The sequence below is a fragment of the Pseudomyrmex gracilis genome, unplaced genomic scaffold, assembly GCF_002006095.1.
Source record: "Pseudomyrmex gracilis isolate BER0280 unplaced genomic scaffold, ASM200609v1 scaffold_2082, whole genome shotgun sequence".
Lineage (NCBI taxonomy): Eukaryota > Metazoa > Arthropoda > Insecta > Hymenoptera > Formicidae > Pseudomyrmex > Pseudomyrmex gracilis.
The window spans coordinates 3750-19509 of NW_018022666.1; the positions used below are offsets into that span (position 1 = coordinate 3750).

Sequence of the window (15760 nt, forward strand, 5' to 3'; positions counted from 1 at the left end):
TATATATATATATATATATATAGTCAAACCTCGATAACTCGAACCTTTATAACTCGAAAAATACCTCTATAATAAATTTGGTTCATTTCCTTCCGCTCCGCGGAAAGGAAAAAAGTATATATATATATACTGCTGTCCTTAGGTAAAATGTCTTATCTCGCAGTTTTGCATTTTTCAAAATGTATTGAAATATTGGAAGTTCTACACATGTTCTATCTTCTAAATGAAGCTAGAAAGTCCTAAAGGCTTTATAAACGTCTAGAAAGTGTCTAACTTAGTTGTCCTAACTGCTGATAGCACAAAAGACTAACACTTTAGCTTTTTCGATTCTTCCGAGATATGCTAGATAGGATATTTTAACTAAGGATAATATATATATATGTATATGTATATACCTTGTTTTGCAAATATTTCCACATACCGATTCCGGGTTTTCTATAAACGCTGTATCCTGTAGCAATAAAAACCTAAGAACAATAAAAAAGTAAAAAATTGTTTCTCAAAATTTTGTTCAAAGTACAATATAATAATACAACAATCTTACTTGGATAGGAACGCCAATTTTCTTTACGATATTCTCGACTTTTTGTTTGAAATTGTTGATGTTAACTTTGTCGGAGCTCAAAGTGGTATGATTTGTGAAAATCACTATTTTGTATCCGCACGCATAAATTTGTTTTAATTCATGAGGTATATGAGGATATAATAATTCCCAGTCGTCATGATCCTTCGGAAATTCAAGATCAGACTTGATTTTTATTAAAGTATTATCCAGAGCATATGCAGCTACCTTAAAATCAAAATTTTTTTAACATTGCTCGCTTATATATGTATAACAAAAATACTATTCTAAAATCTTAAGTATCAAATACGTAAAAAGATATTAAATAGACAATTAACTTATATTGAAAAATCTTGAATAAATAATTACTAGGCCCTGATTTTGTACAGATGATGGCGTGTAAATCAATAGTTTTCCTCCATCAATACTCTCCCATTCTGCATTATCGCTTGATTCAGTTATAATAGGAGAGTCGACAGCAGTAGTTGTCTGAGTAGAATCATCACCCTTTGAAGAACATTCTTTTTCTTTTCTATTATTATCCAGTTCTTTATCTGAGCAATTGTAATGCAGTTCCAACATTTTTGTGTTAGGTTTAGCTTCATCCACATCTATTTCTTCCAGTTTGTAAAATCTCGGTTTTCTTTCAGAATCTTCTGTTTGCGGAGGCGGATTGAATTCAATCTCAAAAGCATATTTTCCGTATAACAGCTCCACATGATCTGTATGTTTAGCCACAAATCTTACATTTTGTTCCATCTTAAAGCCATTAAGGCCAGAAGCATGTGTGCCTATTTGGTCAACCGTGACAATGGCTTTTGCATAATTTGCGCATAAACGAACTGTTAAAAACAAATTAATTTATTTATAATCTGAAGAATTAGATACATATATTATATTAGATACATATATTATATTATAGTTTATTAACACTCTCATATAAGTTGCTTATGTTTAATCACACTATTATAAAATATAAATATTCTAGCTAAAAACAAATATTTAATATTCCTGTTTAAATACGATTTTTTTGCTTAAACGTGATACTTTAAATGTAATTCATATTGTATAATCATCATTAATTAAACGTATGTTCAAATTGTAAACAAACTCGAAAGATACGAGACCTTGCTGTCGTGAACATTTTGTGTCTTGGATGTCGATTTCCAGCGAACGTCCTACGAAAATTGGCTCGTTGTCTGGTAAATAAATATTCAACGAGGGTTTCTCTAAGCTGCGTATGTAGCAACTTTTGATATTTCTGTTCATTTTGCTCGAACAAATATCAATATCTCTCGAATCAGTCACATTCGATCTCCCGCTCATGTCCGTTTTAATTTAAAGAAGACTGCACCAGATGGCGCTGAAAAAAACTCTACAATTTGGTACTGTTTGATCGAAATCATCTTTTTCAGTTTCGACTTTCGGCCAAAACTGAAAACAAATTTACGGTTTGTCATCAATTTTGACAGACACCGAAATTTCTGAAAACTGTAAAAAAGCAATATGTGTATACACATACATACACACACGTATACTTTTATATTTTCTGGAACATTTTATTGAAAGAACTCCGCAGGATTCTTATGGAAAACGGCTTTCGGGTAATTTTTCTGAAACTTTGTTACATTATAGTTCTCAACACGTAGAACAAAAGAGTCAGTGGGCACAAAGTCCGGTGAACAATATTATATAATTTCGAGATATGGAACCCTAAGGCAGAGTAATTATAATCGAATCTTATATTTACCCAGATAGCCAACTGAGTGCAAATTGTTGGCAACTTGCTACAAATATTGCTCATATGTTTTCAGCAATGTAACAAAAGAGTGTATCCTCTTCTCAGTATGTTCTTACCAGCAACAGTTTTCAAAATATAATAACAGCAAGTTCCCAACATCTCATCGGCAATAAACTTATATTATTTTTCTCAACTTATGAATAAAAATTATTGCCCACATATTGCTCACTCACTTGTCATAAACATTGGCTACAACAATTGATTGACAGTAAAACTCAGCATATTGATACTGAATTGACAAAAACATTTTCGTTGCTTTAAAGAAAAACAACACAACAGCAATTGGCGAGCAACTTAATCTATACAATGATTTGCTTTATATTGAGTTTTTACATTTGGCTATCTGGGTAAGATCATTTTAAGTTTATCTTCAGATGTAGCCAATAAAACTACTCGTACACCATTCGAATCGTACACCATCGAAGATAAACTTAAGATAATCTTAAATATAAGATCCGACTATGAATACCAACCTAAAATTACGATTTCCATACTTTATGCAGTAGTGATATCGATTTATGATGCTACAGTAGACTCTCGCTATAGATCCGCCAGTTATAAGTCCACCTGAGCGTCTTCCTCGCCACACGTACTTACACGCACACACAAGTCACTTCCCTACTATGTCTGCCTGCGCGGAGTCGTAGATGCGGCCGCTTTATTTTGTCCGCTGCTGTCTTCCATGATACTCGATAGTCTCGTGGATCGAGGCTCCAGCTATAGATTCGTTTCCGAGAATTTTCAGCTCCTACAGCCCCCGAGACCGGATCTATAGCGAGTCTATGTACTTATACTTGAGGCAAGCAAAGATATGCGTGTATATCAGTGTGTGCATGTGTATGTGCGTGAGTGTCCGCATATGTGTAAGATAATGGCTGCGTTCGGAAGGAAGCTGCTTTGCAACTGTTACAAGATTTTCTGCTGAATGCCACTTAGCGATCTATGCTTTTGATAAGCAGTCGCGGTTTGTTTTGCAGCAAACTCAAAAAATGCGTTTCGTTTAACAGGTCCACTGAGCCATAAGGGCACCAAATCAAACCCTTGATGACTTTCCTTTCTAGCTGCGTAGGTCGTATACTCCACGTTATCACGATTGATACTTTACAATACTGCAAAAATCATAATTATCAAGAAAAAAGTGTAAAATTTAAGATGTGCTATATATGATATTTAAAACATCTCAATACATAATTTTACAAAAACTTTTTTCAAAATTTGCTATTTTTAATAAGGAAAATTTCGAAGTAGTTTGAATGGAAAGTTCAGCGTGGAGCGTACACGACCTACATGGCACGGAACGTGTTAAAGTTTATTATTTATATTAATATTGTCCATGGCACCTGTATTATTTTCTCCTTTTTTTACTTTTACTAATGAAAAATAACAATAAAAGCATTACAAAATACAGTTATAACAAAATGTTATATATATATCTTGTATATACTTGACTTACTTGGATGTATGTAAAAATATCACGCAAGTTTTTGGCAGAATATTTAAAGCTGCTCTTGAAGCGTAGCGCACAATGTTCAGTTTTGAGACGCTTACACACAGGTTATTTAAGGGACAAGTACGCAAAAAGTGTCCACGCTCCTCATTGGCTGCCGCAGATGTAGACATAATAGTCACGTGTTACCTCATCTTGTTTTGGACAAAATCCTCCCCTCTAAAAGCGACTTGCTTAGAGCACCTGTTCCATGAGTAACTTCTGGACTAACTTGATCTGTGAGATCCACGCGACTTTAAAATTAACATCTCCGCGAAAAATTCAATATTATTTATTTTTTTTTAATCAAAAGTTTTTGGACGATCATGCGTCGATAAAAAACAAATTTTTAAAAATCTTTAATTTCGAAGATACAAGTTCCTAAAAAAACAAATTTTTACTAAAAAGACACTAATGTACAAATTTTTGAGCGGGTCTGGGAGAAGATATGTAAGTCTACGAAGAATTAATGTGTATGTGTGAAGCTTTTCTATTTTATATATAAAAGTCAAATAGTTATTCTTTTTTCGTGATATTATTACATGATATACATAATATTATTCTAAATGGTAATAAAAATCATTAGTACAATAGTTCATATGTAGTAAGAAAAATAAGCTTGTAATACCTCCGGAATGTCTTTTTAAATATATATTTTTTTTTGTCACTTCTACAGATTTATATAAGATATAAAAATTTTGTTTCACTTTCCATTATTATCTTCCAGAACTGCTGAGGCATTCACCGATGATAAAATAGCCAACGTATCGGCAAAGTTATCAGAGTCTAAATGTCAAAAGCAGCGAAGAGAAAGTTTCCGAAGAAGACCCGATATTCAATTAAAAAAAAAAAAAAAAAGACGTGCGTTAATGTTAAATCAAAAATTGTGTCCGACAATTCCAATTTAGATTTTGAATATTTCGGAAGACAACGCAACGATAAATAATGTAAAGACCATGTCGAGAAAGACGCGGTCATCATCTGGACGAAGCTTCTCTGTACAACTGCGCGAACCAATCATAATTTTATTGTCCAAAAAAAACGTCAAGGAGTGTAAGATCGTGGACAAGCTGTCAATCTTTCTCAAGATCATCGACCACGATATATTGGTGCAAATCGTTATATATATATATATCAATCTCGATCGAGCAGAAGCGTCTCTTCCGAAAGTATCAACTACAATATTAGGAATGTGAAAAAAAACGACGATAACCGAACTTTTAACGCTGATTGGTCTGTATCTGACTGGTATGAAGAAAAAACGACGTCGTACGCGGACGCAACGTCGATGTACAAGCACGACACCTGAGATTCACGTACAACGAACACATAGCGCGTATAAAATGCACCTGCGATGAGTACTAGTAAATAGAAATACGCGGTAAGTGAAAACAATCTTTTGTGCAACTTCGCGTAATACGTTTAGATTATACAAATTGACATTGTTTCGGCTATGTCAGCCAAAGACTTTTTAGATGACTTTAAGTTTAAACAAAGTTTAATTTATGACATATCTTACAAAGTTTATAAAAAAATATAGAAGTTTAATATATATAAAATAAAAAGTTTTTGTAAATAAAATTATGTGTGACTTGTATAATTTCGAGGGAAACATGTACGTCTTTGTCAAACTAGAATTAGTCAAGAACTATTATTCCAAATTTTCTTACGAGAAATAATATCGTAAAAAAACATGTTTTGTGTGCGACACGATATTCCGACCTGATTCGAGTCTTTTTCGTTAAAACGACTGGTCAAAAACTGACGTTGGCTAGTCGAGATCTGGAAATAATTCATAAAATTATATATATATGTGTGAGATAAAGTTGCAAGTTAATACATTTTATCTTCGTCTTGGACTCACCGCGATTGCGGGCACGTCGTTTCTTCGATCATCGAAAAATTGCGATGCCAGTCATGTGGCAGTTATCGAGGATTTTATGTGGGCCACGATGTTCAACCATTGGCACTTAGTAGTGTCGTGATCAACCTAGAGAAAGCAACAGCAACAAGTCAGACGAGAGTCGGAATCTCTTTTGCGATTAACTTGTAAAACTAATCTGTCTTATATCGATTATTTTAGTTTTTATATTTTATTATTTTTAGAGTATTACTTGTTTTGTCGAGAAATTACGTCTATTATCGAGTGAATTATTACGCTTTTTTACATCTCTTACACACCTTGTACACCTTTGTCATTTATTTAGGTATTTCTACATTGCAGTCAAAAGTCATTAGACAATTTTTCTCAGGTTTTTTCTTTTAGATAATCTAACGCCTGTCCGTTGTACGTTTATAAAATAACAAAATTATTTATTTACATTTTTTAACAACTTTTAATATGTTGTTATTGCAAGTTCTTATGAAAAAAAGTTGTAATTCCACGAATTTCTTCCATTCTTATCCTACGTACATTTTTATTTGTTTGCGAACGGTTTTATTTTAGGCTGTGTTTTACACACATATATATCTTACACGAGACATAAAAATAAAGAAACGCAACTCTGCTTGTTGTATATACATTGTATATTTCTTAGAGCAGATAGATATAGTATTTTTGCTAAAACTTCACACTCGATAAATCCAACAATATAGCCGAAGAATACTACCTGTTACTACTTAACAATACTCATTAATTAACTCTCGTATGTACAAATGTAAATATACATATGTTACATGTTCTTTTTTGAAAATTGATAGGTTTTCAAAGAACGGATAAATTATATTTATTTGTATTTACTCACCTGAGAGCTTTTTCGGTTGAAGTCTACTCGAACATTTGACTTTCATTTAATTTCGTTTATTACGCATATTTTGCATTACGCACGTATAGAGCGTGATTCTTAAAAATTTCATTACTCTGTTTGCTCGCTTTTTGTCCCATACACATTTTTTCACGTAGCATTTATTTTGCTATATATATGTATATATTAATATTTATCATAGACTAATAAAATTAATTGAGATGTGAGAAAATATGTAATTTAACTGTTTTTTTTCGTGTGCACAAGAAACTAATATTTTGAAAAACTGTTAAATTATCTTATATTACGTACGTATATATGTAACGTGTAGAGTAAAAAAGCCTGAAGTATTCGTATAAATTCATAAAGAGTTACCAAGTTTTCTCTCTAATATTAAAGTTATATTTATATTTATTACTATATCTAAAAACAATTAAAAAAAATACATTATGCTAGTTTTACTGATTACGGTGACTTGATTGGTCATTTCTTAAATGGGGAGAACGATCTTTAGCAAATTTAATATGTTCTTGCTGGAGGGACGATAGTTTTCAATCTCTCTCTCACTCGCTCTTTGATTTTCATTGTTTCCTAAAAGTATTTCAGCTTGTCGCTAAGCCTGTGAAATAAACTCATTTTTCACAATTTTATTAATTAAATTATTTAAACCTTAGTTACTTCTCACTTAGACATCACACACACAGTGTTGTAATTGTACTTACATCAATATTTCTGAGAAATAATACTTGCATCTTTAATAAAAGTATAGAAAAACAATTAGTTTGTGTCGTGAAATGGCTATAATTATTAGACGCCTATTTAGAATATTTGACAAATTTTTTGACAAAATGTAAGTTTTTCAACAATAGATTATTTTCAGTATAGATTTTTATATCAATTTTTAAACGTTACAGTTTTATTTCTTTTTAAAAAGATTTAAATATATCTGGACTTCGAAAATTTTCTTAGAATTGATTCCAAACTGATCGAAGAATTTGCAAATAAAAAAATGGCTCTGTGAACTCAGAGAGGTTTGCACTAAGATGATTTTCTAAAATGTGTGTCATACCTACTTCGTTGCTACACTACTGAGGGAACGTCTTTGTTCGACTTTTTCCCTTTTCTGTTCATTCAAGCTTTCTAGTCTGTCTTCCTAGGGCAGTTGCTGGTTTTCGTGTCTCGTCTGTTCTTTTTTCTTACGCCGCAGGTGAGGTAATAATAAGAAATCTTCGATGTAACACCATTTTGATCTCTTTTTTTCTGTCTTTTTCAATATTTCATTTCAATCGAGCACTTATACTTACAATAGTTCCAGATAATTACAATGATACGCTATATAGTTATTCGTATGACATATTTTTCGTACACAAACACACTAAAAGTAATTCGTGCAAATTTCGTTAATTAATATAAAATAATATGCGCGATAGTGATACTAAAAGATTTTTCTATATTCAATTAATATCCTATTTTGCGCCTTCTTGACTGACACAATAGCTTATTGAAAGACAACCTCTACATCAATATGCGTGGATATTTCTTTCGTTTAACTAAATAATTGTATGCATTTTTTAATAAATAAAGATTACGTCTTCACCAGTGTAACACAGCCACACACGCGAAGTAAATTGTTGTACACTTAAACTACAGAGAATTACAGATACTTATAAAATTCATATATATAGTACAAAAACTCGTACAATAAATTATAAAATGACCTCAGTAAATAACAATTAGAATAAAATATCAAACAAATAATTTTTACCAAGTTTTTAATGGTGTAAAATTTAAGTTTCTCTCGATTATTCTTGCTAGAATTCATCAATTTTTGAGAGAGAACTCATTTATAAAGACTGTAATTCAATTCACAAATAAATGTTTGTTCTCTTTTTAACCTTTACGAGAGGAGAGACAAAATACACATATTTTTGCTAAATTGCGCTTTTCATTTCAGACTATTTATAATTACGACAGACAAAATGGAAACTATTGGCTCGTTTTTTTTTTTTTTTTTTTTTTTTTTTTTTTTTTTTTTTTTTTTTTTTCAGTTTCTATTTACAAAAACAGGAACGAACGTCCTTGCACTTACAAATATCGTCATTGTCGCATTGTGTCATTGTTGTGTATAATTATTACTGCATTGAATTACACTAGAAATCATAGAAGGATTAAATCTCTTCACAAAGTTTGAACTTAATCCTAGATCGTCTACGTACGAATGACGTAGAAAAGTAACACGTAGTGTTGTACATTGCTAAGTGTCAAATATAAAATATATCTTTATATCATTGATTGAGTGATACATCGATAAACGTGCACGGTTATCAAGACATTAAACGGGAATGGAAGATTTTTTTGAAAGCAAAAGATAATGCAAAAGAGCGTCTTAGAAAAAATAATGTGGAATTGTATGAAGTTCTTCAAGAATTATTTAATAAACGTTACGTTTACGTTTTTAAAAAATTCCTTTGACTCCACTTTATAACAAAATCAAATTGCAAACAATTGTCCAGTGTAATTTTTCTCTTCAGATCAGAGCTGACAAGTCTGATTTTTAACTCAACTAAATAAGCAAAAACATAAATTTTTAATCAAATAGACAGGAATTAATTAGTAATAGAAAGTTTCTTTTTAGTAAATAGAAAGAATAAGTTTCTTAGTAATATATAGAAACTGGATAATATACATACAGAGAGAGATATGTTCTCAAAAATCTCTTTACTGAGAACTATCAAGCCGTTATTGTTTCCCGATGTCGAACTAAGCTATAAAAAAAAACGCATGAGCTAAAATAAAAGAAACGAAAAGAATGTAAGAAATACGCAGGGAAAAGTTCGAAAATTGATCGGAAACTATGAAAACTCGTCAGTTCTGACTCGAGTGAAACGAAATCAGTTATGTAAAATTGTGTCGAATTAGTGAAATATAAAAAATAGCAATTTATAAGTTACATTAAAAAAAAAACATTATCTTAAAAAATTTTTGTATCTCTAACATCAATTCTCTCCCATCTTTCTGAGACACTCTATGCATTGCGCGCGATCAGCCTTTCCGAAAACCGAGATATATAATTTGATATAATTCTAATATTTTTTCGATTCGGAAAGGCTCATCTTAACTTGCTTTTCCTATAGATTCTTCGATTGTCATTAGTGTGTTCTCTTTTTTGTGTTAGTAAGAACAAAAAGTTCTCCTCAAAATTTTTGCATGCACTGGGAGAGACACATTACATGTCTTATTTTGTTTCTTTTTTCTCTCTCTCTCTCTCTTTCTCTCTTTTCTTCTTAAAAAAGATGTTTTCGGTTACACGTCATTGACGAATATTATCTACTTTGAAAGTTATATAATGAACAAACTAATTATATGTCGATATCTTTAATAACGTCGTTGAGACTGGGCGTTTTGGTAACCAGCACTGCCACCTGCAAACAACCATAGCTCCACCGTTCCATTACTCGGAAAACAGAATTTGCATTTCTGCTCTCTTCTCTCTACATGTATATTATATATAAAAATCGAGAGCGTCCTAAATACATATACATATATACAAATTCTTCTAACGATATCGCTACTTTTTTGCCTGTTTGTCTCTTTTTTATGAGTGTGTATGCGCGCACACGATAAAATATCGTAATATTTGTGTTTTGCCCAATTTGATTATTCAAATAATTGTAAAAACTTTAGTTTCGGACTTGGTTATAAATTACGAATATTCTTGCGATGAGTAATCGCGTTTCTGTGTAATTTTGTTAATGCGTATACTTATGTAAATATTGCGAAATCAGATAAATAGGTTTTTTTCAAACTTCTTTGACTTTTTTGTATATAAATTGCTTTGATATTTCTCGTTTGTTTTTCTTTTATTTATTTATCTCTTTATCATACTTATGTGCGATAGAGTGTCAGTCTGAAATACGTAATCCTGCAACACTTCTAAAATTTCTCTTTTCCAATCTAACTACATCTCTCTTCTTGTGATCAATGAATGACTTTTTTGTATTGCGATTTGTACTTACCATATTCTTGTTTCCCATAAACTTGATTCGGACCGTCCTGATTAGGATAATCTGCAATCACAAAGAGAACGACGTTTTAGATAATATTTCACAACAATGAATGTTATAAACACAGAAAGAAGAAATGACTCAGACGAGGAACAGATAAAAAAAAAAGTGATATATATAATAAAAAAAAGTATTGTTCTGTTGCACAGACGTATGTTACATAAATCTGTACTTTCTCATTTTTTGAACAAAAATAAATAAATGAAAATTATATTATATAAGTTAATGAGAAAACATAACTAAAACACTACTGAAGTAAAGGACAAAAATCACAAAACAAACAGACTAAAAGACAACTACATTAGTATTACATTAATAAGATATATTGTGATAAGTGATCATAATAATAATAATTTTCTATAAGATCGTTTTACACATATAAATGTTTTATTGCACATTCTTCAAATATTATATGGTGTTTCGTATTTCACACTTGGTGTTCTGCATTGTGAAAGAGCAGGAGGCAGTGTTGCAGTGCTGATATCCTAATGAAAGCGTTCACATATTTACATTTCTTGCTATGTTGGGATTCGTGAAACCCTACGCAACTCTTCTGCGTCAGTAATCGCGAGTGAAACACAATGCACGAAAGTACAACAAAAATTAGTACGAGCTTCCGGAAGACCAAAAGTTATCCACGTTTCTAGATTCACGATTAAACAAAATGTGCTCCTCTCTGTCACAATCGTCAGATCGTTTCTCGTCTGAATCAAATCATATTTTTACGAAGGAACATAATGTTTCAGACGTCATCCGGAAAACAAGAGCATCAAGGAGGAGCAATCCTTAAGAATTTATTATCGAAGACGATGAGTTTTTACAAAAACAGTGCACGTATATGTAGGCAAATTTGTTGCAAACTTTCTGAGAAAAATATGTTCAGTTTAATAAAGTTACTTATGGATCATTGAATATTATTATCTTTCTCGAAGGACATTTTTATTAATATCGTAATATGTAATATATATGGTCAACGAACAACAGAATTTGTTACAACTGGATAACGCCGATGTTATAGCAATAAAATATTTCAGTCGTTTCTTCGCTGCAAATTAAAAAAATTTTTTTTTTCACTCAGTGTTTAACGTGTCCTTAAGGATCGCCCCAACGGCCACAACAAAAGCATGATAATGAGCTGTATATGGTGTGAGCGGACGAAATAACTAACCGTACGGTTGCGTTGAGTAACCACCCCGGAGCATCGCATTAGATCGCTCGTCATACGGGTTAGCAGGGGCGTAACCACCGCCCCCACCCCCTGGCCCCGCGGCTGGCACTGCCTCCTGGTAATTGGCTGAACATGTATCACGTAATATTAATGATCTATCTATACACAGTGTCCTGATACATGGCTAGACCTCAATTCAACTCGATACCTCCAGATGTTAACATTTCGATAATTAAAATAAAATAACAAAAGAGAATATCATCTTATAGGATTTATATGAAACAAATTGAATCGAACTAGGTATATATGCTAGGTTAAATACATAAAAACAACGTGCATCGAGTCTTTTTTCGATCTGTCTTGTCGCAAAAGAGGAAGACACAAAAGTTGTAAGAAATAAAACAAAATGATAGAACCCACGTGGCGTATATACGTGATCTTTTTTTCGTTTTCCTTTGTTTTGCAACTTACCCGATGGTGGAGCTTTGCCATAACTGTAAGGATCATTAGCACCGAAACCTGCTGCTGGAACAGACGACGCTCCGCCATATCTGCTGTCTGGTGGTGCAGATGGATATGCCTGGAATCGTATAAATTGTAAATCGTTTCCATTATAAAAACGAGTAGAAAACCTATTACTTTTATAAAAGATACAGTATTGTTTATTTAAAATTTTTATGACTAAACCTTCATGTATATATTAAACAAATAAGTCCAACAATATTAAAATTTCATAAGATATTAAAGAAAAAATTTCTATTTTTCCAAAAGAAACAGCATTATAATTAATAACAAGATATATATAAGGCCTTACGAGCCATTCGCAGGATGTTCTACTCAAACATCCTGCGAATGGCTCGTAAGGCCTTATATATATCTTGTTATTAATTTCAACGAGCTTTAAGTCATAATTGTTTTTAGCACTATAATTGTTATATTATTACCATAAATTTCATTCACACTTACCGTTGTTTGTGCGTAATCTGGAGGTTGCTGATAGCTTTCATAACCCTGATAAGACTGAGGGTATCCTTGTGAACCACCATATCCACTTCCACCATATCCTCCTACTTGCTGTGGTTGCGGCTGCTGCTGGCCACCACCATAAGTATTATTTGAACCGCCGTAACTTCCTTGGCTAAAATCATCATAAAGCAAAATTGTATCATGTACAACTAAATAATTGAAAAATACTTTTTTTAAGTTTGTCCTTAAAGTTTACCTGGGTTGAGTAGCGTATCCATTGGATGGTTGTGAAGGCTGATCGAAACGTGGCCGTTTTGATGGTCCAGTGCTCGGAGGGCCTCCTCCTCGCTTTGTTGGACCACCTCGGCCACCGCTAATTCCTCGACCTCCACGATCACCAAAGCCACCAACACGACTAGGTCCGCCTCTATTTGAACCACCTCCTCCCCTAAAGAAATAAAAATGTTTAAAAACTTAATATAATAATATACATATAATAAAATCACAAGTATAAAGTACTTGTTGTATCTCAAAACTTTGCAAAAATTTAAGGTTATCTTACCTAGATCCTCCTCTACCTCGATCAAGACCACCACGGCCTCGGAAATTGTTGCTTCCACGGCTATCACCACGATTGCCGAAATCACCTCTACCTCTGCTACGGAAACTGTTGCTTCCTCCACCTCTCCCACCGCCTCCGCGTGGGGGACCACCCATTCCTAGGGGCGGTGGACCATTTCCAGGCCCACTAGACATTCCTGGTTCTGGTGGTCTATAAATGACGAAAACAACCAAGTTTTAACATAGCTCTTATAATTCTGACTTTGAAAAAATTAAATTGGTTTTTCTCTTGATCTCTTAGTCTCTTAATTATAAAGCGTAAAAATTTATATAATAAAATAAAATATAAGATATATTTACCCTGGAGGAAAGTGACCACCTCGTCCTCCTCGACCAGGAGGGCCACCCCTGCCTCTCATTCCTGGCGGACCTCCTCTCATGCTTCCACCAGGTCCGCTTCCTCTCCCACCACGCATCATACCACCACGAGGAGGGCCACCTCTGTTAAAGAAAAAATATAAAACTTTCTGTATTATTGCAATTGTATAACATTAACTGATTACATATAAAGATCTACATATGTATGTGTACAGCCCTTTGCACAATAGACAGAATAGCGATAGCGATAGAAATATTACCAGTTGTAAAGAGTTTATATTTATAAATAACGGTAGGAACAGCGGAATCTAACATACAAAAATACACATGTATCAATGCAGATCAGAAAATCAGAATAAGCAATAGCAATAAAATTTCCGACGAGTTGGAATTCTGTGTCTAAAACTGCGTTATTTCTATTGCTATCGCTATTCCTTCCATTGTGCAAGGGGCTTATAACTTTTTATTGTATATTTACTTAAGTACAAAATGTTTACCTTCCTCTGTCACCAAATCCACCTCGTCCTCTCATCATTCCTCCAGGACCTCCACGACCACGAAATCCACCTCTACCACCAGGGCCTCCGTCCATTGTTTAAGCTTCCTTTTTTTTTCATGTAAATTGTGCATTAATAAAAATTTGGAGTTTTTTAAGTACATTTGTATAAAAGTATATTATGCAATATTTTTTAGAGAAAGATTAAACTTAAAGATCTAAGAGTGTTAAGAAATATTGTCTAAAAAAAACTGTTTGATAAAATATAAAGAAAATTTGTGTTTTATAAATTGTACTTCTATAAAACTTTAGCAACAGTTTTCAGGTATACTTTTATAAAAATACCCAATGCGGTGTAACACACAATTCTTTTATAAAGACATTTAAGAAGAGCAATTAGACTTTTTGTTCTAAACGCGAATATATTGGAAAATTGCAATATAAATGAGTTTTTACACGAGAACAATAAAATTTCCAAAAAAACGACAGATCTATATCCCGAAGTTCTACGAGAAATATCTATTCATAGTTCCTCCATCTCAAATATTTTTCAGGAATAATCGAAAGATAAAACGAAATCCTTAAAACACAAACTTTTTTATTAGTAAACATACTTACGATAAATGAATGGATAAAAAAACAGCTTATCAATGAAAGACGCTCGTGTAAACCAGCAAGAAATTGCAAATGGACGCCGACCTGAATAGCGGAAAGAGAAGCATCGACTCGGCGGCTCGCGGCTTACGTTCACTACGTGACTCAAATACATGTTAAGACCTAGGACACGTTCCGTTTCGTGCATATGCGCGCATGATCTATAGTATACGTGACGTGAACTATGAATAAATGTGCGCACAATGCAGAAAACAGAACGCATCTCTATCTACATAGGATAAGTTGTTTCACTTGCCGTTCGCAACGTTCGTGAGCGTTACCAATCTTTGTTCAACTTTCAATGAAAAACAAGGATGAAATAATTCCATGAGCGTTGCAAACAGCAAATGGAACTTACCTATAAAGACCTATTGGGTGCGTTCAGACAACTCAACAGTTGCACAACGGTTGAGAGATAATCACTTCTGATTGGATCATACTTTTGGAATCGCAGCAGATCTTGAAGAATAGTCTTATCATAAGTGATGATCTCTCAACTGTTGAGTTGTCTGAACGTACCCATTTACATAAGGGCTGCTTTCCTTTTAAGGGACACAAATCGACACAGATTAACACACTCGAGCACAGTTTGCCACAGTAAATGGAACGCGATATATACAGTGTGTGTACGAACAGTACAAACTTGTAATATACATAACTTAACCTTACAAAATTTTTCAAAATTTTCAAACGGTGTGGTCTTAACTTTTACAAATGTACATATCTATATATTATATTAAATATTTATATATATTTGTGTATATAAATATGTTTCTTAGTGTAAATATATTTTAAGATAAGAGTTTTATTTTAAAGATAAGATTTTATTATTATTTTTTGCCACTGATCCAACAGTGGCAAAAGTAGTAACGTGATATAT

The 15760-nt window shown here is 32.8% G+C and overlaps 2 protein-coding genes and 1 long non-coding RNA gene across 14 annotated transcripts in view; 1 reads left to right on the forward strand and 2 right to left on the reverse strand.

Annotated features, from left to right (window-relative positions):
* The window catches only part of LOC109862619 (uncharacterized protein F21D5.5-like), a 7358-nt gene extending 3199 nt beyond the window's left edge, over positions 1–4159 (reverse strand). Inside the window, exons 1-6 of one of the 9 annotated variants that reach the window (XM_020442705.1) lie at positions 2837–3726; positions 2093–2552; positions 1690–1925; positions 932–1404; positions 545–790; positions 396–467 (exon numbers count right to left, since the gene is read on the reverse strand). In XM_020442705.1, the coding sequence (XP_020298294.1) occupies positions 396–467; positions 545–790; positions 932–1404; positions 1690–1888 (990 nt within the window). In that variant the 5' untranslated portion in view covers positions 1889–1925; positions 2093–2552; positions 2837–3726. Of the gene's footprint in view, positions 1–395; positions 468–544; positions 791–931; positions 1405–1689; positions 1938–2084; positions 2553–2836; positions 3727–3816 lie in introns of those variants that run through there. The other 8 variants (XM_020442700.1, XM_020442701.1, XM_020442707.1 and 5 more) reach the window with 8 other exon arrangements.
* LOC109862622 lies at positions 2079–4688 on the forward strand. Its single transcript, XR_002251178.1, has 2 exons — positions 2079–2166; positions 4577–4688. It is a non-coding gene; the product is annotated as an uncharacterized LOC109862622 (long non-coding RNA).
* Positions 4486–14966, reverse strand: LOC109862620 (glycine-rich cell wall structural protein 1.0-like). Of its 4 annotated transcripts, XR_002251176.1 has the most exons (11): positions 14845–14966; positions 14228–14334; positions 13713–13853; positions 13354–13563; positions 13048–13239; positions 12792–12963; positions 12297–12405; positions 11826–11951; positions 10610–10660; positions 5714–5839; positions 4486–5631 (listed from the first exon to the last, which is right to left on the reverse strand). XR_002251176.1 is itself a non-coding variant. In XM_020442711.1 (10 exons), the coding sequence occupies exons 2-10, from the start codon at positions 14320–14322 to the stop codon at positions 9969–9971; spliced, it is 1143 nt and encodes a 380-aa protein (XP_020298300.1). In that variant the 5' UTR covers positions 14323–14334; positions 14845–14966; the 3' UTR covers positions 7827–9968. The 4 variants fall into 4 exon arrangements, 2 of the variants coding, with proteins under 2 accessions (XP_020298300.1, XP_020298301.1); XR_002251177.1 differs by lacking the exon at positions 11826–11951 and having other exon boundaries at positions 14845–14965; XM_020442711.1 differs by lacking the exons at positions 4486–5631; positions 5714–5839 and adding an exon at positions 7827–10015.
* Positions 14967–15760: the final 794 nt, after the last annotated feature.

Coding starts and splice junctions, on each gene's coding strand:
- LOC109862620 (XM_020442711.1), bottom strand. CDS start 14,322: ATGGACGGAGGCCCTGGTGGTAGAGGTGGATTTCGTGGTCGTGGAGGT. Junction 12,406..12,791: donor CAGATTACGCACAAACAACG/GTAAGTGTGAAT, acceptor ATACGATTCCAG/GCATATCCATCTGCACCACC. Junction 10,016..10,609: donor TTATGGGAAACAAGAATATG/GTAAGTACAAAT, acceptor GGTTGTTTGCAG/GTGGCAGTGCTGGTTACCAA.